Below are 23,958 nucleotides of genomic sequence, written 5' to 3'. Positions count from 1 at the left end.
TTCATCTCTCACCTGGATAACTACAACAGCCCCCCCCCCCCACTCCCCAATGTCCATGCTCCTCACTTGTTCCCATGAAATGGGCTCTCCAGAGGAATCTTTGCAAAATAGGAATAGGACCAGGTAGAAGTAGCCCTGCTCAAAACTGTCCAGTACCTTCCCACTGTCCTTAAAGTAACTTCCCAATTCCCTGGCAGCTGATGAGGTCCTTGGTGGACCCCTGCCTACCTTTGGATCTCTCCTCCCTAGGTCCTGTCCCACTGGCCGGCCTGCCCATGCAAGAGGCCAAGACCCACTTTCGCCTTGACCTCCACCGCTCTCAGCTGATTCCCCATCCTTCACAGCTCTAAGTGTCACCTTTTCAAGGAGGTCGTCTGGATTTACCACACCCCCCCATCATAGTTTGTAAGTAATTATTTATTAGCGTGACTCCTTTTGTTTATTTCTATCTTGACCATGACTATGAGCTAAGGAGGTCAGGGTTGGATCTTGTTCCTCACCGTGCCCGGCGCCTGGAACTGTAACAGATTACACACAACACAAATACCTGCGGAATGAATGAGTGTACGTATGGAAGCAAAGGTATCCCTAAGGCCATTCTACATGGGTTTAACCCCTCCTAGCAGGGTGTAGGATCACCGGCCGCTGGGTGCACTAAGGAGCCCAGAGACAAGCACCTCCTCTTTTGAAGCCAAGGCTCCACCCCGCGTTGCCGCGGCTGGGGCCGCAGAGGTGGTTCCCGGGTAGCCGGCCCTAGCGCACACCGCCCTCTGTGCGCTCACAGTCCCGCCCCGCGTCGCCATGGCGCCGCGCAGCTCTCCCTGCGGCGCGCCCTCAGTTGAAAGCACAGAACCTGGCCGTGGGTACACGGCACGGTTGGAGTGGAGCGAATGGGGGCGTCGAGGGCCGCAACACGGACTTCGCCTCAATCACAGCCCGAGTCCACAGCGCGACTGCGGCGCACCTTCCACAACACTCTCCTCTTCTACTGGAGGAAGCCGGAGAGCCGCCATGGACAACGCAAGCCAGGCGCGGGCCGCGGAACTAGGTCCAGGGGCGCGGCCAGGACCCGGGCCTCCGGCCCCGCCTCCGCCCCCGCTCGCGCGTCTGACCGGCCTTTGGCCGGGACCGCAGCCTCCGGCTCTGCCTCCTCCCGGGTGCGGACAGCTACTCTCAGCCCCGCCTCCTCGACGGACCCAGCTCCCGCCCCAGACTCCGCCTCCGAGCCCGCCCCGAGTCCCAGCTCGGGCCCGGCCTCCGCGCCAGAGCCTGCGGCGCGCACGCTGGGTTCCTATGGCCGTGCTCTGGCGGCTGCGCGCGCTCTGGCCTGGAGGCCGACTTGGAGGCCCATCTGGAGGCCGAGCTGGCCCGGCAGACATCGCGCGGGCAACATGGCGGCCTCCAGCGAGCGGGGTCGCTTCGGCGGCGGCAACTTCTTCTCCTTCCTGCCCGGCGGCGCGCGGTCTGAGGCGATGGAGGACCTGGTGACGGACGCGCGTGGCCGGGGCGCGGGACGGAGAGATGCTGCTGCCTCCGCCTCGAAGCTGACCCAGGCGCCTACTCCTGACCCTGAAGTTGCTAATGACACCTCTCGGAGGCGGCCCTGCCGGGCCTGTGTGGACTTCAAGACGTGGATGCGGACGCAGCAGAAGGTGCACATGCCCGGTGGCGCCACCTCCACGCAGAGGCCTGCGAGCCCTGCCCACCCCTAGCCCCGGCCCGCATACGCCTCCACTTTCCCCACCCCTGGCCCTTGGTCCCCACTTCTTGTTTTCAGGGGCTCCGGGAAGGTCTCCTAACGTCTTGGCCGAGCGGCCACAGGTCCTATGCCTAACAAATTTTTGCCCCACAAGGTTGGCAGTTTCTGAACCTTGTCCTCAAGGTTGGCCTGGCCTTTGGGCTTTCAGCCACACGTGGGCAGATCCGCATCAGCACTCATGTCTCCAGTCAGTGAGCCTCCGGCTGCGGGGAGCAAAAAGGGAACTTTGTAGTCTTCTGGTTCTGGGGAAATTGAACTAACCCATGGTTGGTCTCCTTCCGCAGCGGGACGGCAAATTTAGGGAAGATTGTCCTCAGGATCGCGAGGAACTGGGCCGCAACAGCTGGTCTGTTCTTCACACCCTGGCTGCCTACTACCCTGATCTACCCACCCCAGAACAGCAGCAAGACATGGCCCAGTTCATACATTTATTTTCCAAGTTTTATCCGTGTGAGGAGTGTGCAGAAGACATAAGGAAGAGGTAAGCTGTGTATGCACCATCTGCAGGCAGTAGAGCATTCCGCCTGGACCCTGGGTCTGTGGCCCCTGATTGATGTCATAAACGGGAACCTGGATAAGTAGGTGCAGAGGTGGCAGAGAGTTGCCAAGAGCAGGGACCACCAACAGAGTGGGGATTCTGTCATCTGAGCCATCTTGAGGGCTGGGGCTCCTGCTGGGCACTACTTTCTGTAGCCACAGGCCAGCCAGGAGGTCTTCCCTCAAGAGGTCCCTTGCTTAGCACTGATAGAGGTTCCCATAGGTTAAAGAGGACTCAACTTTGCCTGACTTCTGGAGCAGGATTGCTGGTTTCAGGACCTTGAAAACGCATTGCTTTTGCTCTCAAGAGCTACCTTTATCTTATTAGGGAGCCTAAGAGCCATTGTTTGGCTCCCATAGGCATTTCTGAGTTGGATGTGGGGGGCAGGGTAGCTTTGCTGTTTGAAGTCTAGGCAGTTTGAAGGAAATCTTCCTGAACTGAGGCACCAGCCTCCAGGAGCTAAGAAACAAGTTCGGTTTTCAGTTATGCCTTTGTATAGGCCCCACCCTTTCCACACTGCCCAGGGCCAGGGAAGCTGGGGTGAGGCTTCCTGATTGTTATGAGGTTGTAAAGTTGCTTGGCCTATGCCTTAATTTCTTGCCCTGGGCTCTAGTCAGAATTTGCCAAGCTCCCTGAGTGGGGTTTTGCATGGGCCTAAGTTCATATGTGAATGCAGAGTCAGCCCTGTTCTGGGAATTCATTTCTCAGAGCATGAGGACACTCATGGGTGTATCTTACAACAGTGTCCCATTTCTCCTCCTTGGATCAAGCAGGCAGGGAGCTGGTGGGGCAGGGGCAGGGACAGTGGGACCTCTGCCTACCCCCATCTTCCATGTATTGCCCCATACAGGATATGCAGGAACCAGCCAGACACAAGCACACGGACATGTTTAACCCAGTGGCTGTGCCGCCTGCACAACGAGGTGAACCACAAACTAGGCAAGCCAGACTTCGACTGCTCCAAAGTGGATGAACGCTGGCGTGATGGCTGGAAGGACGGCTCCTGCGACTAGAGGTTGGCCAGCCGGAGTCCATGGGACAGCCAGCCAGGGCCTAAGGGTGACCTGACTTGAGAGGGGCAGGATACTTATTAAAGTGCAGCAGAGCCAGAGCCTGTTGTGTTTCAGTTGGGTGATCCTCAGGTTTGGAGTTGAAGTGGTGGTGTCTGCTGCAAGCACCCGTATGGCTGCTGCCTCAGCTGAGGCCCCATGGGGCTGCAGCCAAAGGAGTAGGAATAACCTAGGCTGTCCCTTTCATTCAGGATGTGGCCTCCTGCCCACCTCACGCCTGGTGCCCATTTCCCCACACAAGAAAATGACAAGTGTGGCTGGGCTTCCCTGTCCCACATCCCTTAAAGCCAGGCCATTGTGTCCCCACTGTGTAGCTAGGGACAGCTGCAGTGATTATAGCTCCAGAAGCTGTATGCTCAGTTCCTACAGGGAGGAGAAACACAGACAGGGTTCTTCACTGCGGGTTCATCGACCCTGCTGCCAATTTCCTGTCCAGCACATGGCTTTCCGTAGCTGTATCAGGCCTGTCAGAGGCTTCCTATGGCCAGCTTCCTTGGAGCTTGAGACCAAAATAAAATGCCAGAGAAGTGACTGAGGACCTGACTTCAGTGTGTTTTGTGCGGAGATTTGACAGAGATGGACAGGGGTTGCCCTTGCTCTTAAGTGGTAAGCTGCTTCCTCCTGTCCTGACTCTGGCTCCTGAGGAGTAAGGAGAGGTCCCAAGGCAAGAGTGGGCCAGGATATTCCAAAAACAGCAAGGAAACAGTTGCTGGAGCCATGGGAGGGTCAGATGGCATGAGGTCATCAAGGATTCAGAAGGACATGATTTTAACACGCAGCTCCTGTGACAGGAAAGTCTTGGAGGATTTGGAGCTAAAGAACGGCAAGATGTGACTTTTGAAAGGTTCCTCTGGCCGCTGGGATGAGCCAGGCATGGATGGGAACAGTGAGGGGCAAGCATCCATGTGGCAGCTGAGAGGGAAGCTCGCCCCAGAGTAGGTAGAAGATGCCAGATATACTCTGAAGATAGAGCCCAAGGTGACTATGTGGTTTCAGCCTGAGCAGCTGGAAGGATGGAGTTGCTCTGTGTATCAGTGAGATGGAGAAGGCTGAGTGGAGCAGGCTTGGAGGTAAAATGGACCCAGCTTTTGAGCCTTCCTGATCTGCTCAGCCACACCTGCTCCCAGACCTTGGCTCCCAGCCAGAATACAACAGCTGGAGGGGAATGGAGTCAAGAATGAAGGTTTGTTTTTAAAATAGAAGAAAGCGTAATATGTTTGGTTGCTGATGCAAATGATCAAGTAAAAGGGGGAAATGGATGATACAAGAAGGGAAACATTTGCTGACAGATGAGAGGCAGTGGGATTAGATACACAGTGTAATGGATTTGAAAGAACACTGGTGGGTAGCACCTCTGGCCACACTTGCCCTGGGATGGGTTCCCCAGGGGGCTGGGCCAGGCACCACCCTCCTCACTGAAGTCATGATGGGAACCTGGATTTGAATCGCAGCTCTTCATTTTCAGTGATCCAGGAACTCAACCAGCCTGCCTAGTTATTATCTGAGAAGTGGGGATGATAACAGTCCCTACCCTAACAGGTCATTGTGAAGCACTTGGCACTGTAAATTCTCAACAAATGCAGATTTGTCATTAATGCCCTAGACAGAAACATAGGAGTCATCCAGGCTCCTGTCAGGTTGACCTGGAAGGGACCTGGAAGGAACTTGAAGGAAGGGATACTAACTGGGGGCCAGGAGATCTGTGGAATAGACCCAACAATGGCTTGGGGCAGTTAGGCCCCCACTTGGCCAAACTCTCAAATCTCATGCTCCCCAACCCTTGACCCCAAACTAAATGTCAGCCACAAGGGAGATCGGGAAACTCAGGAATGTGGAAGGCTCAGAGCACCCTTGGAGCAGAGATACCCCAAATCCCACCCATGCTGGCCTATGAGCTCTGCCCACCTGGACAAGTGCTCCTGGGGACAGAAGCCATTCTCCCTGCCTGTCAGGGAGGCTAAAACCCTCTGGAGAAGCTAGGGTACATTGGGGAGTCAAGGGAGAAAGGCTCCAGTGACCTATCTCTGGTCTGCAGGGGACTGGGGCCCAGGGACTCATGTTCATTCCCCTTTCCTGAGGTCTGGGATAAGATGCTGGAGCCCTCGGTTACCCCCTTGCTCATTCACAAAAGGGCCCTGCTCAGGTCTCCCTGTCAAGCCGCCTGGCTACAGCAAAGACTGAGTCCAGTGTCCACCTGCCCTGCTGCCCCCTGACTCCCTGTGAGGGCCTGTGGGGGCCCGTCAACTTGGCCCTGTTCCCTGATTGTGATCTGGTGGGTGGTCTCCATCTCGGACCCGGATCAGGCAATGATAGTGAAGGAGTGGAAGGTGGGCAGGGAGGAGGTAGGGGAGGGCTCCAGTCCAGCTCGTGGAGGAGTGACGGGGTGCAGGCTCGGCCCCGCCCCGCGCGCCCCCGCCGTGGCCGGCGCGCGCTCCCTGGAAGAGGCAGCGGCAGCACCAACCAGCAGCATCGGCAGCAGCCCCAGACGGCCTCGGGCGGGGCCGGCCTGACGGACGGACAGACAGACAGAAGGCGAAGGGGTCGCGCGGCCCGCCGGGGTTAGCAATGGAGGGAGCTTCATTCGGCGCGGGCCGTGCAGGGGCTGCCCTGGACCCTGTGAGCTTTGCACGGCGGCCCCAGACCCTGCTGCGGGTTGTGTCCTGGGTGAGTGGCCCCCGCCCCGATATCCAATCCCGCCTTGCCTCGCATCCCTCGTCCCTCTCCCCAGCCCCTCGCCCCCATTCTCATCCTCACTGACCCCTCCCCCACCGGCCGCAGGTTGGAGTGACGTCACCCGACTGGGCGCGCCCACCTGCGGGCGGGGGAGGGGCTGGCAGCGACAGCCTGGGACCTTGAGAGGTCACCACCGGCCGCCCCCTACCCCCAATTCCTCTTTAGGTCTAACTTCTCTTTCTCAGCCCTCGCCCCAATTTTCCTGTCCTCACGATCTAGAAGCAGGCATAAGACTGGGGACAGGATTCACCGAGAGGCTTGGCCACTCAGCCTCTACCCAAGGAGGGGGCTACAGGAGCCTAGAGGATCAGGCAGTCTCCCCGTGCTTCCACACGCACATCCTCCGGGCTCCTTCGAGGGAGCTGGCCCTTCCCAGGTCCCCAGTTGCAACTGTGAGTTGGGGGAATGTTCTGGGATTCTTCTGAGTGAGGCAGCCAGAAGGGGCTCTTCTCTGGGAGGGCTTCCTGGAGGTGGTGTGGGAAGGGCAGATTTGGGGGCAGCTTAGCCTACTGGGGTATCCCTAGGCCCTGTGGCCTGCTCCTCCTTTCCACCCCTCCAGGCAGGAGAGATGGGGAGGTGGGGTGCTGAATTTTGGGTTTTGTCCAGCAGCAGCAGCTGATGGCAGCTGCATCTACTTGGTGGTCTTCCAGTAGAGCAATGCCCAGGGTGGAGCAGTGGGCCTCCCCCTCCTGTGTGGAATGACTGGCCATACTGGGATGTAGGATCCCTATGTTCTGGTTCCAGCTATGGCCTGACCTGTGGGCCACTCTGGGGGTGTGAGTCCATATCTTGTGCCTTGCTTTCTCTCTTGGGTAGGTCTCTAGGAGCTAGAGAAGGAAAGGAGAAAAATTAAGTTGAAATTGGAGGTCTTTTTTTAGAAACATAAGGCTGCTCAGAGCTAAAAGATCAGCATCTGGTGTAAAATGGTCCATCTCCTACCTACCTTCCATTCCTGGTAGGAACAGGGTGCTGAGGTTTGACCGAACCCTAGAGGTCAATCATGGCACCTTTTGAACCCAAACTCTTATAGGTGATATTAATAATTAATGTCACCTATATTATTATTCATTAATTAATATTAATAATTAATCACAGCACATGGGGTCATCATCCTTGAGTGCCCACCAAGTGTAGGACACTGGGTGAGATATTTTTCTCAGTCCCCAACATCCCATGAGCTGTGCCTGTTACTACATTTGATATGCTGGGAAACAGGGCTGCCTAGCTCACAGATGCTGAGGGTGCATTCCACACAGGGCCTAGTCCTCAGCTCTATGTAGCTGTCCCTCTGTTGCGCCCCTTACCTTCCAGTGTCTCTCGGCCTTTCTCTCCCTGCCGGTTGCACATCTACCTTCCCCAGACCCTTTGGCTGAAGCCTAGAATCACTGGATCCAGTTGAAGGCTCCTGTTCCCATACTCTCCAGTGGGCGGTGAGAAGACACTACAGGCCCCACATGATGCAGATGACCCAGTTTGAATGTCAGCCCCAGCTCTTATCAGCAGTCTGACTTCAGACAAATCACCTGTTGGAGCCCTAATTTCCCTATCTGTAAATGGGATAAGAACAATGGCACCTTCGTGGTTTTCTGGGAGGATTCTATGAGCGAACAACCTATGTACAGTAGTGTTTTTAAGCACCTTGCCTGGGGATAGGAGATGCTCACTAAATGGTACATGTTATCCATAATTACTAAATAGCTGAGGGAAGTATTAAGGGAGTGCCCAAAGACCTTCATCCAGACACGTGCTTCGTGCTGCAAGGGTGCAAGGGAATGCAGGGATAGGCCCGAGGGCGTGGCCGCTCGCGTTGGGCCACGGAGACCTTGGCCCTCGGCGAAGGAGGGGAGTCACTCCCAGGCCCTGAGTGCCACCCGCTGCCCGCAGGTGTTCTCCATCGCCGTCTTCGGGCCCATAGTCAACGAGGGCTACGTGAACTCCGACAGCGGCCCGGAGCTGCGCTGCGTCTTCAATGGAAACACGGGTGCCTGTCGCTTTGGTGTCGCGCTCGGCCTCGGGGCCTTTCTTGCCTGCGCCGCCTTCCTTCTGCTCGACGTGCGCTTCCAGCAGATCAGCAGCGTCCGCGACCGCCGTCGCGCGGTACTGCTGGACCTGGGCTTCTCAGGTGGGCGTGGCCGGGCGGAGAAAGCGGGACCCTGGAGGGAAGCGCGCGGGACTTCTCGGGTGAGCGTGTGGGGAATTTAAGGGGCGGGGCCAGAGGGAGAACGTCTTGATTCTGAGGTGAGTGGGGCAGGAACAGGTACGAGCGGGGTACAGGCGGGGCCTGGTGGTGGGTGGGGCCTCCATGCGTACCGACGCCTGTTTCCGGTGTTTTTGGGCGGAGACCTCAGATGCAGCACCCTTCAGCCGCCCACCCACTCTCCCGCAGGGCTCTGGTCGTTCTTGTGGTTCGTGGGCTTCTGCTTCCTCACCAATCAGTGGCAGCGCACGGCACCCGGACCCGGCACCAAGCAAGCGGGAGACGCAGCGCGGGCCGCCATTGCCTTCAGCTTCTTTTCCATCTTCAGCTGGGTGAGTGCAGCACAAGGCCAGTGAGGGCTAGGCCCGTCCAGGCTTGGACCGGGGCAGTGTCGGCTCTGAATGACCCCGGGTTCCCTCTCAGGTGGCGCTCACCGTGAAGGCCCTGCAGCGGTTTCGCCTGGGCACCGACATGTCTCTCTTTGCCACCGAACAGCTGGGCACCGGGGCAGGCCAGGCCTACCCCGGCTACCCGGTGGGCAGCGGCGTGGAGGGCACCGAGACCTACCAGAGCCCGCCCTTCACCGAGACCCTGGACACCAGCCCCAAAGGGTACCAGGTGCCTGCCTACTAATGGCTCGCAGGCTTGGACCAAGGCTGGAAGGCTGCCCCATTAGTGCAGGACCAAGGCTTTCTGTGACCTCCCTCAGGTCTTCCTGGCCCAGTGCCGGGAATGGAGGGATGGCCACTATGGGCCATCTGGAGCCAAGAGAGGGTAGCCTCCGGAGTGCCTGGGCTGTACTCCCAAGTCCTCCCTATACCTTTAGTCCATAGCCCCAGGTCTGAGGTCTTGACGAGGGAACAGCACAGCACTGGACATGTGTCCTCCAACCTCTAGTGGTCCAGCCTGGGCAGGGGGCCATTCCTCTCACAAGGCAGCCAGCTCCAGGTTCACCTGTTCACTCCAGTCAGGGATCCAGCTGTCCCTCCATAGCCAGGTGTAGGGGCTCCTCCCACCCCCATGCTGTGGCCCAGGGAGTATGGCCACTGTTCCCATCCCATGTTCCCATGGGTAGTGGCAGTCCTTGTTCCTGTCATGATGGTTCACCCTGTAGGGGCATGTGCTCATTTCCTCTCACCTGCCACTAGAGTAGCCTGGCCCTGTCAATGTTGTGATTGTGATCAAGTCTTCAGTTTTCATCTGGTAGTTCCCCCCAAGCAACCCTTCTGTCTGTGGCCCCTTTTCCAGCCCCTCCATGCCTTGGCCCAGACCCCTGCCCAGGTGTGGGCAGTTCTGGCTAGGAAGGCATAACCTGGCCATAGGCCTGGGCACCAGCCCTTCAATAATACCAACGGAGGCTTAGGACACCTGTGTGCCTGGCAAGACAAGCCCCATGTGAAGAGAAAGGCTCTATTTGCCCACGGTGCCCGGGAGACAGCCATTCCATCTAAACCCCTTTACCTTGGCTTCCTGGACCAATCCCTCAACTCCCCAACCTGCACCCTGTTTTAAGATCCAGTCCAGCATTAAGGTCCATCTGCATAGCTGACCACTCATGCGTTTCTCCAAGCTGGCTTTTCATATTATGTCAGTACCAGATGCAGTTGCCACATTTCATTCTTACAGACAGACACCTCTCTCTGGAGTTGCAGTTGAGTGACAACCCTGAACATTGTAGCATAGGTCAATTATGTGTGGATATTTAAGTGAACATGTTTACAATTTTTGTATATATGGATCTTTTCCTTCCTCCTCTGAAAGAACAATCCGTGATTGTGTAATTTCAGTGTCCCATGTTCCAACTGCAACTTCTTTACAATAAAGACTATAAATGAGTTTACTGTGGCCCAGACACTCTTGGACTCATTTCTACCTCTGCCCCTCCCAGTGCTAGAGGTTGGGATCTGAAGGGCACTAGGGCCCAGAATCCCGGAAGGGTCAGGCAAGTGGAAGCCAGGTTGACCGCTGCCTGGGGGCCCCAAGTCCATAAGCCCCTCACCTTGTCACACTGATCTGGAACTGGGTTGCTCAGAGCAGGCACTCTGAAATGTTGAGATCCCCATCTCATTTATCCCTTTTATAATAGCAAAAGTACTAAATATTTCTCGTGGGAGTCTATCTTTAGTAGTTCTTTCATCAGTCAATGGTTGTACACTTTGAGTCTCCATATTACTCCCATTCTTAAAGGATAGGTTTACTAGGTATATAAATGATAAGTAATTTTCCTTAGAACTTTAAAGGTACTTCTGTTTTAGGATCCTACACTGTGAGTGAGAGCATTGATAACAGTACAATTTGCATTCCTTTGTAGGTTTTCTTTTCGTTAAGTTTTAAAATTATTTTGAAGTTGTGTGTCTAGATGTGGCTGAAAAATTATCCTGCTTAGTGCTTGTTTATCTTTCTTTAGCGCGTAGGGAATGCAGTCATTTCTCCAAATATCCCCTTCTCACCACCTTCTGCTCCTGGGACCCCCCATCAGGTGTAGAGCTTCCAGAACCACATTCCATGACCAGCTCCTCTTTAGAGATTTTCCCAGCTTGGTCTTATTTAGTTTTGAACCCAACTATTGGGGTTTTTATCACAGTTTTTCATTTCTAAACTTTCTAATTGGTTAGTAACCTAGTTGAGTGAAGCAGTTAAGAACCATCTCTGGAACTGGAATGCTGGCTTTGTCACATTCAAGCTTGGTCACATTGGGTAAGTTTCACAACTTGTCTATGCCTCATGTTCTCCTATAAAAAGATAATAGTTCGGTCTGTGGCCATGCCACCTGGAACGTGCCCAATCTCATCTGATCTTGGAAGCTAAGCAGGGTTAGGCCTCGTTAGTACTTGGGTGGGAGACCACCTAGGAAGACCAGGTACTGTAGGCATTTTTAAAAAAAGATAATAGGGTGGGGTGATAATGTGTGTAAACACATTAATGGTAACACATGTAAAGAGCTCAAAGCAGTGCTTGTCACACAACCAGAACTACTTAAATGTCACATAGTACTATTATGGGTTTTGTTTCTTAAGAATAGGTATTTGCAATACCCTTAACAAGATATCCCAGTTTCCAGCTTACTCTTCTGTGGGTTGGTTGTACTCAGGTCTGCAGAGGGCATCAGCTATGAGGTACTTCTCGTGTGGTAGGAAATGCAGGTGGCCTCTCTGCAGCCTGGCAGCTCAATGGAGGGTGAAGAATGGAGGCTCTCCTCTCCATCACCCAGGGACATCACTTTAGTTCCAGCCATGGGCAGTCAAGCAGCACTGTCCAAGTCCTCAGCTTCAGGTGGCAGTGGCAGTGCAGCCACGTGCCTCCAACCTGGCCCCCATACAGGCCACTGACTTTGGCCCCTTCATCACCATGGATACCCCCTTCTGTTTATTTTAGAAAGACATCTCCATTTCTTCTAATCTATGGACGTTTCCCTTGTCTTATTTGGATGTGGCTATGTGTTTAGAATTTTTTTTTCCTATCTGTATGTGTTCGGGGCAGAAAGGGGAGATTTCAGTGTGTCTGGTCCCCTTCCAAAATACTAGATTCAAATAATTAAACAAATTATTTTATTCTCCCCCACTGTTTCTAAATTGTTCTTGTTGAGGTTCACCTTCAGTAGTTCTTTCACACATCTATGAATGTACACCTTGTGTCTATGCCTCCCATGTTCTGGAAGAATAGTTTTACTGGGTACAAAGTATGGGTCAAGTATGGCTGTGTCTACTCCTGGAAGACTGGGTAGTGCCAGTCCTCAAGGAGCAGGGCCCCAGGCTGCCACTCCCTGTGAGCAAAGCCTGGCTGCCCAGCTCTCCCCACAGGTCTTCTTCCACCCCTGGTTGACCGCCTGAGCTGTAGCATCTAAAGACTGAGTCTCCCTTGCTGCTGGGCAACCTCAGAAGACAGAGAAGCTCAGAACACCATCTATGTGCATTATTGCAAAATAAATTTATTTGAAGATAAACTTTTATAAAAGGTCAGAGGCAATTTGAGATCCCAGATTCAGCTTGTCTCGTAGAAAGATTTAACTTCAAGTAGCACAATTTTGTGTCTGCTTTTAATCCTGAACATTCTTGAATCATGAAACAGCCAACTGTTTATACAACACACTCAAAATCTGGCTCCGGCACCAGTGGACCCATAGCTTCAGGCTTGAGGCCATGGTGCTTAGGCTCAGTAGGTCCTAGATCTGGCCAGTGGCTCTGACAGCACAGACAGGTCCCTATATTCCGGCCCTTCTCTCCCCTGGAACCTTCCAAAGGCATGAGATACAAACCAAGATTGGCCCACCACTGAGGCAGGGGTCTCGGCTCAGTTTCCAGAAGAAAACCAGATGGACTCCTGCCTGACTGTGCTGACACAGCAGGGTGGGCTGTCCTTGTGATCTCTGGCAGACTGGCCAACTGAGGGGCCTGAGCAGCTGGCCTCACCAGGGCCTTACCTGGCTGCCTGGCAGCCTGTGAGGACCAGGAGAAAGGAGACTCATGAGTGTGGCCACTTCTGCCTACTTGGCAAGAGCTACGTGAGGGTCCTGGCAACAGCTTGCAGGGAGGGGAAGTCATCGTCCCGGGCAGTGTGGAGAGCCTGGTGGCTGCTGACGTCACCATGTGCAAGCACCTGCTGGCAGGTGGGGCACACACAACAGTCCAGGCCTGTCTGCCAGGTGCTGGCTTGCCACGCATTCTTCTTCTTCTTGGCCTTGGTGCCAGGAGGTCTCTCTCGGCTTTGGAAGTCTGTGTGCGCAGACAGTAGCTCCTGCTGCTTGGCTGTATCGGGCAGGAGCACCAGCAGCTCATTGAAGATCTTCTGGAAGTTGTCCCCAAGCAGGTCCCGGCAGCTCTTGTAATACTGGGCTGCAGATATCACGCCCTGCCACCCAGAACCAGGCCCAGTCACACCTAGCCCAGGCCTGGACCCCAGGTGGTGGGCTGGCCCCCCTCTCCCCCCCAGCCTGACCTGTCTGAACTCCCCCGAGTGGCTCTTGAATTCACTGAAGCGGGCCTCATCACTCTGCAGGAAGTCCTTGATGGACTGGATAAGCTGCAGATTCCTCTCCCGGAAGTTGTCAGGGACCAGGTAGGTCTGTGGCACCGGTGTCAGCTTGGGTCTGGGGGTTGAGGAGACAGGGAGGAGGTGGAGGCTTCAGTTTTGGGGATGGTTCAAGGTTGAGAGCACTCTCCCCGGCTCCCAGGGGCACAAGGCTAGGCAGCCCACCACACTTACGCTTTTGTGGTGGTGGTAGTGCTGGGGACACAGGCTGGGTGGGGGCTGGGCAGAAGGCCAGAAAAGCCAGGGGGCGGCTTGCTGACAGAGGGCACAAGACCTGGCGGAGGTGGGGGTGGAGTGCCCTTCAGGAGCACCACAGTGCTGAAGCCTGCAGGGGCGACATATCAAGACCCAGAACATAACCCTTGATGGCCAGGGATGGCCAGACCTCATCCCCTGCTTCTCACAGGCTACCCAGCTCACCTGGATCAGGTTTCCATCCTTAGACCACACCTCCCATCAAGAGCAGGCCAAGGGCCCAAGGGCCTGACAATGCCCAGAGCCAGCACACATGCTGTGCTCCCTCGTGGCAAATCCTGGCCTAAGTTCGTGGCAAATCCTGGCCTAAGTTAACTTATTTGTCCAGACCTTAAGAAGGGGTTAGGATTGCCCCATTTCACGGAGAAGAAAGGGACACAAAAAGGTTAAATGGTGGAACAAGGTCACACTGTTCACAGATGGTGGCGCCCATGTCCCAACTTCTAAGCTTCTAAAGCAGCTGGAAACCACTGCACAAGCTCATTTCTCCCCACCCAGGTCCTGTGGCTACCTACACTACATAACCTTGGGCCCTGGGGGCACCATCCCGACTCTACAACCCCAGCTCCTTCCCACACACCCAGATGCAGGCCTGAGCCAGGTGCGCCTACCTGGGGGAGGGGGCATCCTGGGTGGGCAGGAGCTGCTTAGTGCTGGGAAGTCTTCCTGGGGCGTGTGGCAGGGGAGGGGCCCCAGGGGTCGTGGGAGCCCAGGGGGTTCCTTGGTGACACTCCGAGCTGGGGTCGATCCTTCTGTGTGTCCATTGACGATGACAGTGACTGGCCCCTCAGCTCTGCCTATGGGGACCGGGGGGGCCTGCTCAGCCCCAGGGGGGCCATTTTTGTCAGGGAGCAGTGGCGGGGGTGATGTGGCACCCAGCTTTTCAGAGCCCACCTTCTTCTTCTTGCCGACTTTGGTGAAGGTCTGGGTGGAGGCCAGCGCCAGCAGGGAGGAGACAGCGACAGTGGTGGGCCCACTCCGAAGCTCTGGGGCAGTGAGGCTGATGCGGCTGTCCTCCTCTTCCTCCTCCTCTGTGATGGGCGGCCCACCCTTCTTGCTGCCCTTGCCCCCCTTCCCAGCCTTCCTGGGAGGCTGGCTGCCTCCACTGGCAGCCTGGGCCCCTGAGGTGGGCTGTACCACCTTCTTGCTGCTGCTGCTGTTCCAGGCAGAGATAAGGCTGGTGGGGGTAGTGCTGGGCTTGGGGGTGGAAGACACCAGGGCAGGGAAGTCATCCTCCTGGAAAGTGCTCCTACTTCTGATGGGAACAGGGTATGCCAATGCCAGCCCCACAGGGCCCAGGGCTGCTGCTGCAGAGCAGGAGGAAGTGGAGGTGCAGAGACTGGGGAAATCTTCGTCCTTGAGCTTCAAAGTGGGGGGCAGGAGGGTGCTGAGCCCAGGGAGGGAAGAGGGGTCAATGGCCTGCCAAGCCTTGGCCTGCCCCATAACCACCCTCCATAGGAGCTTTGCATCCTGGCCCCAGTTTGTGTACATGTGTACCTTGGAAGTGTGGCCCCTGAGGCAGGGCTGGTGGTTGGGAAGGTCTCTTGGCTTACAGGACCATTTGTTGAGGCTTCCTTGGGGCCTACAAGACACAAAAGGATCCTATGTCAGCGCCAACCAATGCTGAGGGGGTGGGAGCAGGCTCTCCAGGATAACCAAGGAGCCACCCAGGTGGCTCTCAGGCCCAGTTAGAGCTGCCTGCAGGAAGGGCTGGCTCACCTGGGCCTTCACCCTGAGTCCGAGGTAGGCGCCGGGGCCCCCGGGACTCCTCTGGCCCCTGCGCCCCTGCCTCCTCCTTCTTGAGCCTGCTTCCCTCCTCTCGGTCCTTGCTCCTGTGCATCTCCTGCTGCTGCTGCGTGACCACCGAGGCCCGGATGGCAGCTGCCACTTCTCGGTCCTCTTCTTCCCTGGGATGGGGAGACCTTCAGGCTGGGCAAGGCCCGAGACTACAGCAGTGTGCAGGGCAAGGGGCTGGGGAACTGCCTTGTTCCCCGGAAGCCTGGACAACAGGAGGCTGCAGGGAGCCAGGCCTGGGGCCAGAAGAGTTGGTGCTGGTCCACCCTCACTGGCCAGGAGACAGCACTTGTGGAGCAGCAGGAGTCTGCTCTGCCCCCCACCCCCAACCTCAGGATATAGCTGTGGGTAGTACCTTGGCCCAATGCTCTGAGGTAGCATTTGGGGTCAGCAAATGCCTGGCTCCTGCCTGGCATCAGCATTGGGGGCAGCCCCTGACTTGAGCATGTGCCTGTCACACTAGTGTAGTGTAGTGTAGCAATGAACCTATAAATGACATAGGCCTTTCTCACCCACCCCAACCTGCAGGTCCTGGTATATCTGGCTGAAACTAGAGGAAAGAGGAGGAAATCTCTGCTCACTGAGGACATTGAAAGCCTGGCTGCCATTCCCAGCACACCAGATTCCAGAAGGACAGAGTCTCCATGCTTGTTCCCAGCCCAGCTTTGGGCCACTGCCACTGCCTGAGGGGTGGCACCTGGAAAATATTGGTGGCATACAAATCCTCCCACCTTTTGTACCTCCAGCTTCCTCGGCGGTTCTGCTGGGCTCCACGGCCACTGGCCCGGCTTGCACGGCCCTGGCGGTTGTACCTGTCCACCTCCTCGTAGTCCTCACCACTGACAATCCCTGTGGCCAGCATATAGCCTATCACGGGCCCAAGCCAGACTGAGGCCAGTGGACTGGCTTGGACAGCAGAGACTTCTCTGCACCCCACAGCATGTGAGCCCAGGGGATGGGTTCAGATACCTCAAGGGGTCCATGCCAACCCCAGGCCTTTAAGGCATGAGCACCAGGTCAGAGAAAGAAGTGGGCTTAGAGAGGGGCCTGGGCCTGCTGGCCATACAGCCTCAGGTGGGGACCCACACAAAGCAGGCACTGAATAATCCTCTGACCTTGGGGAGAGTCCCAGGGACCCCAGAACACAGACCCGAGTCGCTGTTGGAATCAGCCAGGGTGAAGAGCTCCCTACAGTCACAACATGCTCACAGGAGATGCAGGTTCAACATGTATGTGTCCCTTGTCTCCGCTGACACACAAAGGTCGGATTGGGATCCGGGTCTGAGGCCTCTAAAGCAGGGCAATGTGAACCCTGCTTTGCAGAAGGGAGGCCCTGCTCACCTTCGTTCCGGCGTGAGTGCCGTGGCGTGTAGCTGAAGTTCAGGTCTATCTGGCGGTTCTGGCGGGCCTCGGCGCGGCTCCGGCTATGGCAGGCCGTTCTGTGCGCCTTGAGGTCAATCTCAGTGCGGAAGGCATGGGTGAACTGTTCAGTACTGCAGCGGCCTTCCTCGCACAGGAAGTGCTTCTCCCGGAAGTGCTCGCGAAGATATGCGTAGTCGCTGGTGGGGCGTCAGCAAGAGCCTTGTCAGTCCTACCACCCTAGCCAGTAGCTTCTGCCCAACCTGCTCTGGGTGTTCTAGGGGGCCACCCTGTACTGTCCTGAACCCACCTGTAGTAGTCCTGGGCCCCATCCGAGTCACAGAAGTGGCAGAAGTAGTGGTCTCGACGCAGATGCTTGAGCAGCTCGTCATTGTCTAGATAGCGTTCATCACAGAACTTGCAGAGTGGGTGCCCACGGTGCGACGTGTCATCAGGGTCCCCCTGCATGCGGTGCCGTGCCAGGTCCTTGCGCGAGTACCACTTGCGCTCATATGTGAAGATCTGTGGGGAATGGGTAACTGGGCACAGGGTTCAGGCTCCCAGGCCTCTTGTCCCCTCCCATGGCCAGACAGTGGAGAGAGCCCCTGGACACCAGGAGCCTGGCAGGCCCACACAGTCACTGGGAGGCCCTCCCTGTCCAGACTGTATGCAGCCTGATTCCCAGCCCCTCTCAAGGTTCTATGACACAAGAGAGCTGGGGGATGCTAGGGGGCTTCAGGGGTCTGGTCTGACCAGGGGCAGAGGCAGCAACCAGCCTCTCACAGCTGTTTGGCTGAGCCCATGCTCCATGGCGCTTGGCCACCATCCACCTCCACCCGGGACTCCCTGGGTCCCTGAGACCCTTAGGTGGGTACTGTTGGGGGTAGGGACACACCTTGAGGTGTTTGAGGCACAGCTTGCAGCAGAAGAGTTCATGCTGTTTCCGCATGTGCTGCTCCAGGTCCCCGAAGAGGCCGAAGGGCGGTAGCTCAGGGCACCTTGGGCACTCGTGGTGCAACAGCTGCCTGGGAGACACCGAGAGCCACCCACCCCCTCAAGCATTCAGTGTCAGCATCAGGAGTGAGCACTGGCACCTCCCCATGGCCCCTTGCTCCATGCCCCTGTAGATGTCCTAGGAGAAGCCAGGGAAGGGACTCCCACCCATGCCCGCCATGGCTCCAATCTTTGAGTCAGACAGTGCTGGACCCAGGGTCAGGAGCTGCTCCCCACCAGGGCCTAGATCAAACAAGGCCATAGGATGAGTTTGGGTCCATGATCCAGGGGAGAGACCCCTGCGTCAGGTGGACATAATGATGAGTCTACATAGAGGCTACCCCTCACCTGGAAGATGAGGACCATACCCATGACAACTGCACCCCTTCATGGGGTTTTCATACCATGGGCCAAGAGCATGACTTGCAGGAGCTCACGTGTACCTTAAAGGGACCCAGAAAGCAGGTGCTATGTGCTATACGAGGAGCTCTTTTTCTGAATTCACCCCCTGCCACCCATCTCTACCACTTCATGAGGAGTGCTATAAGCATCCCCAGTTATAGGAGAAAAACTGAAAATAGGACTCAAGCCACATGGCCCTGACGTTTGTGTCACATCAAGTGCCCCCACCCTCCTGAAAACTGTGAGCACAGGAGGTAACAGGGATACACTCATGCCTGCCACAAAGTGTCACACAGGATGCAGGCTGGCTACAGATCCTAGAAGCCCAGGCTGAGGCATTCTCTCTCACCTATACAAGGCAAACACTTTCCCATCAGCAAAATAGATGTCATACTTCTTCTCATGCTGCAGCTGGTGGATGGGGATTGTGGCAAAGGCGGGAAGCTTCTTCCCAAAGACCACCTAGAACCGAAAGTGAGAAGACCTGGTGATCAGGGTGGATGCCCACTGGAGGACACTGTCAGTCTGAGAAGAAAGAGAGGTACTCAGGGCCCCTTCCAGAAGGCCGGAGGCAGGCCCAGCACCCTCTGCCAGGCCAACTTGGGGTTGCCTTGACAGATGCAACACCTGGCCTTGCCACTAGGGGGCAGCTGGCTCCCCATTCACAACCAAACTTGTACCCCAGGGGCAGTGACCCCCAGGAGCAGTGACAGGGAGCAAATGTCCAGGCAAACCAGGGTTTAATCACATGAGGGCTGCGCACAGGACAGTTTTCATGGGGAGAGACAGAGTCCAAGAAGCAGCTAAAGAAAAAACAAATGCTGCCAGGCCAGAACATATCAGGTGACTGTCAAGGCCTGGACACCCTGCACCCACCCACGATGTTTCCACGATTGCACAGGCGAGGGGCTTATCCACAAGATTCAGTCATGGCCCTGGCTGTTCTTGGCCAGCTTCCTGCCTGTTAACTGGGCTGTCTGGGGGCACGAAAGGGATGAGCTGGTAGTGTGCACTGGACGGGGATGGACGTGGAAACCTCCACAGCCCAGCGGCTCTCAGGGGTCTCCAGCACTCTCAGGTAAAGCCCGCTGGGCCTACTTGGCCTGGCTACAGACCCTGACGACAACCAGACCCCTGTCCTAGTGCCCAGGCGTCCCCTCTGAACTAACAGGGCACTGTTCCCTCCAGGACTCCCTCGTTCTTTACCCAGCTCCCCTCTCCTGAACCAAGACCACAGCAGCCCATCTTCTCCACTCTGTGCTCCTTCCTGCTCCACTACTGTCCCCGGAGTCTGGAACTGGTTTCTTGCCTCAGCTCAGAGTCCTCAACAGCACACGTGGTGGTGGCAGGGAAACAGGACGATTCATCTTCACTTTGGGGAAGGCCACACCAAGGTCATTCCTATTATGTTTCAGCTCAGCCAGGAAGGATGTCTGGGACCAGAATGGTCATGAACTTGGGAAAGCACAGGGCTGGCTGTCCCCAAGTAGCAGGGTAGTTAAAATTTGTTCCCTTGGAGGAGCCAGGGAGCTCTACTTCTGAGAACACCCTAGGGGTAGGGGCAGGTTGACACCCAAGCCTGCCTCCCACTCAATCCCCACAATAGCACAAGCGAGGCACTGGGATCCAGCCACACCTTTCTGGGAGGCCAGGGTTGAGCAGGACCTCAACAGGCCTTTCTTCCCCTTGTCCTCATGTCTGGCAAGGCAGGGGCTCACACATTGAGCTCGGAAGGCTGCTTCATCCTAGCTGCACTCCCATGTCTTCAGGAAAAAGTCATGGCCCTGCCACCAAAGGGTCACCCTCCACACCCCTCCTGGCATATCCTCAGTCCGGAGCCTCAAGCTGGCTTCTTAAGAAATGTGCCCTCCTAGGGCAAGCCCTTGCCCAATCCTGCCTTATGACCCCTCCCAAGGATGCCTTTCCAGTTCAGACCCTAGTTCCTCCTGCATCCTACCCAGGGACAGGTACTCACAGGCATAGGGCCACAAACCAGGCAGGATGCTCCTGGAGGAGCTACCAGACACCAGACTTAGTGTCTTAGCTAGGCTGAGGCAACACAGAAGGCAGAATTAAGAGCCTGCAAAGGATCCCCCAAGGCTGCCAAGAAGCATGTAAGCCCAATAGACTCAGCAGAGGAACAATTTCCTTCCCAAGAGGAAACCCATGCTGGGACACCCTGTCATACCACCTCCCTGCTCCAGCGCCCTCCTTTCAGTTTCAGAGGTCAACACCAATCCACCATGGGTGGTGTCTCCTTGGGCTGTGGGCGCCCTTGCCATGGACAGAGTCAGGGTGCAGGTCTCAAGACTGAATGCCAGGCTGCTTGGTTGGGTGCTCGTCCCACCTGAGTAGCCTGGTGCGGTAGCCCGGGCTGGACACACCTGAGCCAAGTCAGGAGACGGGGACATCAGGTTGGCTCAGGGAGGGATCAGAACCAAGGGAAAAGGCTTGGGAAAGGAAAGTGACTGCGCTTTTTTCAGAAGAAGGGTGAGCAGTTATCAAGCCAGGGGGTGAAGTGGGGAAATGCTAACTGCCCCTCCCGGACAGGCTGTGAGACAGGTGCTGAGTGCCCCCAGGGCTGCAGCAAAGGCTAGGCCCAGCAATGAGCAGACTAGGGGATGGTAATGCAGCCTGGTATGGCTACTGTCTCTAACCCCAGCACAGAGTGAGGCAAGTGATGAGATCAAGTGGCTAGACAAGACAAGGGAATGGTGGCCTGGCCAGGAATAGGCAGGAACCCACCAAGGATCCAACCAGTGTGGTCACAGACACTTCCACCCTGGTGACCACCTGATGGGACGGGGTCATGGGTCCTGGGTCCAAGAACAGAGACAAGGCCATCCTGGGCAGCCACCGGGTAGGCCCAGGATGGCCAGGCCAGTCCCTGAGGAGAGAAAGGGGGAGATAGGGGTTAGAGAGACCCCCTTGGAGCACTCCACAGGGACAGGTGTGGGTTTCTGTCTCGGGCCTTGCTGCTCTAGTATGCTCCTGGTATGCAGTGGGCACTAAGAATGAGCAGATGAGAAGACAGGTGATGCTAGCAGTGACCATGGCAAGAATGAGCCAGGTAAGTGAGGGGTGGGCAGTGAGGACAGCCCTGGGGCAGGGGAGCGAACATGGTAGGATTGTCCTATCATGGGGATTGTCCCACAGGCACCCAAGGGGCCCAGATGATAATCTTAGAGGAGGTCCAGGACCAGGGTGGTGGGGAGGAGGCACTGTCAACAGAAAAGCATGACCTGAGTCAGCAGGTCCCACCTCCTGACCTGCCTTTAGCCTCCCTCCCACTTTCTGCCTGTGAAATGGGGGGTGGGGCTGCACTAGGTGGCCTACAGGGCCCCTCCTAGCTCAAACACATCCCACTTTGTACAACAGCCCCATCAAGCCTCTTTGATATCTTTAGGGATCAGAGCAAGGTGGAAAGCAAGACAAGAATCATTTTTCGTAAGAAAGTAGCCTCTGGGAAAGATGTGACCAGGGAAGGAATAGGAACCTGGCAACTTGACATCAGTGTGAACCTGCATGTGGTCAGCTGGGACTTAGCCTCCATCCCGAGCACCTGCCAGGAATCTAAATTGATCTAGCTCCTCACCTGACCAGCAGCTGCAAGACTGAGCTGCATCTACTCTTCCTAATGCCTGTTTCCATGGGATGGCGCAGGGAGGCACTCAATCAAGGCACAGAAATTAACCAGCAAATGGAGCTGGCCTGTTCCATACAGCATCTTGGCACACTTTCTTCCCAATCTTCTCCAAAGACTAAGTCCCATAAGGGAGGACAGAGCAGAGGCAGGGTCAGGGGCTAGAGGTCCCTATGGGATTCCAAGTGGATATGGGACACAGGAATTCAGAGGACTCAACAAAGAAAAAGGAATAGGGTAGAGCTCTAAGTTTAAGAGTGGGAGGGAAACAGGATGAATAGAGAGGAGCATCATCTCAAACTTCTCTGGACACCCTCTTGCTGCCCAGCAATTTGGGGCAAGCCCGAGAGGAAGGTCAGGCTCAACCAGGGGTACCTCATGCCAAACCACACCCCACTGGAGCCTGCTGACAGCTCATGTCAACACCCCTTTGCCACAAAGCAATTAGAGGGCGTAGGACCCACAAGCACCGAAAAGCCAGATGCTGGTTATAGTAGCCATACATAGGTATCTGCTTACTTCTAGTGAGACCCACAGTGCCCAGGGCTGGGGTCCCTATGGCACTTTCCTTCCTGGAAGGAAGCTACAGGTGTGCTGGGAAACCTGGCTGTTCAAGAGTTATATCATGCTACGTAACACTGACCAGCAAGGCAGGCTCTGGCAAAGCCGGGAGGTGCCCTATGAGTAAGCCACAGGCCCAAGATTTCCCCAACTGTTCCCGAACTGGATTTCTCTCGTATCCATGTACATCTCTGTCCACTCCATTACAGGTTTACAGCATCCCTGTCTTTTTCCAAAAAGGCACAAAGTAGGTGCCCACAAAGAGCTTATGGAATTACAACATCCACTTGGCTTAACATAAATATCTACTTAAAAAAAAAAAAAAAAAAAAAACCTATTCCTCAACAATGCTTTTTCGGCATCACTTCTAGGAAGAGGAAAGTCAGAATTCCTTGGCAGATGTCACTAGCCAAAGCTTTTCACGAACAAACCAGAGGAATTTCACAACACTGGAAGCAAACAAATCTCAAAGCACAGCAACCCAAGGGAGCTCCAGCTAAGTGCTCCCAGCCAGCAACTGGCATTACCCGGAGGATAGGGAAAGGCTTCCTGGTGCCTTCTGACCCCTCCAGGGCTTCTGAGTCTGGACAGAGTCAGAAACTAACCCCTGTACTCTGGAGCTGAACCCCGCCCCCCACACCCGCCGTCGGAAGTGGCAAGGACTTCATGACATTTTTATCACTATCCACCAAACACAAGGAGAGGCCAATGGTTCTGCTTTCCCCTCTGGAGGGCAGGTCTGAGTGCGACTACCATTCAACATATTAAAACTGAAGTTCTAGTAATCTAGGGGGGGCCCAAAACATTGCTGGGCTGGAAAAGCCCAGTTCGACCCTCTGCTTCCAAAACAGTTCGCCTATGGAGGTGCCCACTTTCCCTGTCTCTTCCACCAGAATGAAGATCCCTGAAGGGTAAACCCAAAGACGAGCAGATGGAGCAGTTCTTGTTCTGATCATGTCCATTTCTGTAGTTCGGCAGGAATTCCCGGGGTGCAGGAGAAAAGTCCCGAGGCTCTGTCCCCACAGAGACCGCTCCCTCCTGGACCCAGCTCGGTCACCTCCTGCCTCCCGGCCCCAGACGTCCCACAGTAGGCCTCACGATCGGGATCTCGCCCGGGTGGCCTGCCAGGCCTCTCTTTTGGAAGCTGGCGCTGCCAGGCGCGCCGCTGGACATAAGAAAAGGAAAGTCGCCTTCCGGTCCCCGGGTGCCCTGCCGCCTAGGGCCGCCCCGCCCGGCGGCGAACCAGTGTCCGCCCCGGCGTCCCTAATGAACAGCCCCGCCGGCGCGACGCACCTGGCGCAGCTCTTCGCGACACACGGCACAGTATCGTTGTTCGCACAGCACCCGCATCTTGGTAGAGCAGCGGTAGCACACCGGGTGGTCGCAGCGGCCCAGGGCCGTGGCCTCTAGGTCCCCACAGCACAGAACGCAGCTCCCACCGCCCCGCTCCGGCGCCGCGGCCGCCGCCTCCAGGGCCGCGCGCCGACTTTCTGTGCCCGCCGCCGTCGCCATGGTCCGGGATCCGGCCCCCTCCAGGCCGGCGCGGTGCAGCCTGGCGCCCGGCTGGCCCGCCCCTTCCGGGTTGACGTAAACGCCCCGTCCGGCGACGGCCCCGCCCGCGGGAGG

At 56.2% G+C, this 23,958-nt stretch overlaps 3 protein-coding genes and 1 pseudogene across 7 annotated transcripts; 3 read left to right on the top strand and 1 right to left on the bottom strand.

Moving 5' to 3' along the window:
* The first annotated feature begins 793 nt into the window (after window positions 1-793).
* Window positions 794-3,902, top strand: GFER (growth factor, augmenter of liver regeneration). The gene is made up of 3 exons (XM_016136588.2): window positions 794-1,652; window positions 2,044-2,240; window positions 3,148-3,902. The coding sequence occupies exons 1-3, from the start codon at window positions 891-893 to the stop codon at window positions 3,308-3,310; spliced, it is 1,122 nt and encodes a 373-aa protein (XP_015992074.2). The 5' UTR covers window positions 794-890; the 3' UTR covers window positions 3,311-3,902.
* A 129-nt stretch (window positions 3,903-4,031) lies between these two features.
* Window positions 4,032-10,142, top strand: SYNGR3 (synaptogyrin 3). 2 transcript variants are annotated; one of them, XM_036226224.1, is made up of 4 exons: window positions 4,032-4,550; window positions 7,985-8,222; window positions 8,487-8,629; window positions 8,721-10,142. In XM_036226224.1, the coding sequence occupies exons 1-4, from the start codon at window positions 4,533-4,535 to the stop codon at window positions 8,928-8,930; spliced, it is 609 nt and encodes a 202-aa protein (XP_036082117.1). In that variant the 5' UTR covers window positions 4,032-4,532; the 3' UTR covers window positions 8,931-10,142. The 2 variants fall into 2 exon arrangements, with proteins under 2 accessions (XP_036082117.1, XP_015992077.1); XM_016136591.2 differs by having other exon boundaries at window positions 4,032-6,031.
* Window positions 10,143-11,050: 908 nt separating this feature from the next.
* On the top strand, window positions 11,051-11,169 carry LOC118607355 (annotated as a pseudogene).
* Window positions 11,170-12,203: 1,034 nt separating this feature from the next.
* Window positions 12,204-23,877, bottom strand: ZNF598 (zinc finger protein 598, E3 ubiquitin ligase). 4 transcript variants are annotated; one of them, XM_036226223.1, is made up of 12 exons: window positions 23,626-23,877; window positions 18,478-18,590; window positions 17,629-17,758; window positions 17,044-17,255; window positions 16,716-16,933; window positions 16,115-16,241; window positions 15,300-15,487; window positions 15,078-15,162; window positions 14,192-14,967; window positions 13,500-13,650; window positions 13,233-13,383; window positions 12,204-13,145 (listed from the first exon to the last, which is right to left on the bottom strand). In XM_036226223.1, the coding sequence occupies exons 1-12, from the start codon at window positions 23,842-23,844 to the stop codon at window positions 12,795-12,797; spliced, it is 2,721 nt and encodes a 906-aa protein (XP_036082116.1). In that variant the 5' UTR covers window positions 23,845-23,877; the 3' UTR covers window positions 12,204-12,794. The 4 variants fall into 4 exon arrangements, with proteins under 4 accessions (XP_036082116.1, XP_036082115.1, XP_015992070.1 ...); XM_036226222.1 differs by having other exon boundaries at window positions 16,106-16,241; window positions 23,626-23,876; XM_016136584.2 differs by having other exon boundaries at window positions 16,106-16,223; window positions 23,626-23,876.
* Window positions 23,878-23,958: the final 81 nt, after the last annotated feature.

The sequence above is a fragment of the Rousettus aegyptiacus genome, unplaced genomic scaffold (assembly GCF_014176215.1).
Source record: "Rousettus aegyptiacus isolate mRouAeg1 unplaced genomic scaffold, mRouAeg1.p scaffold_m13_p_8, whole genome shotgun sequence".
Classification (NCBI taxonomy): domain Eukaryota; kingdom Metazoa; phylum Chordata; class Mammalia; order Chiroptera; family Pteropodidae; genus Rousettus; species Rousettus aegyptiacus.
The sequence above is the reverse complement of the archived record's forward strand: the minus strand, read 5'-3'. Positions and strand labels throughout refer to the sequence as shown.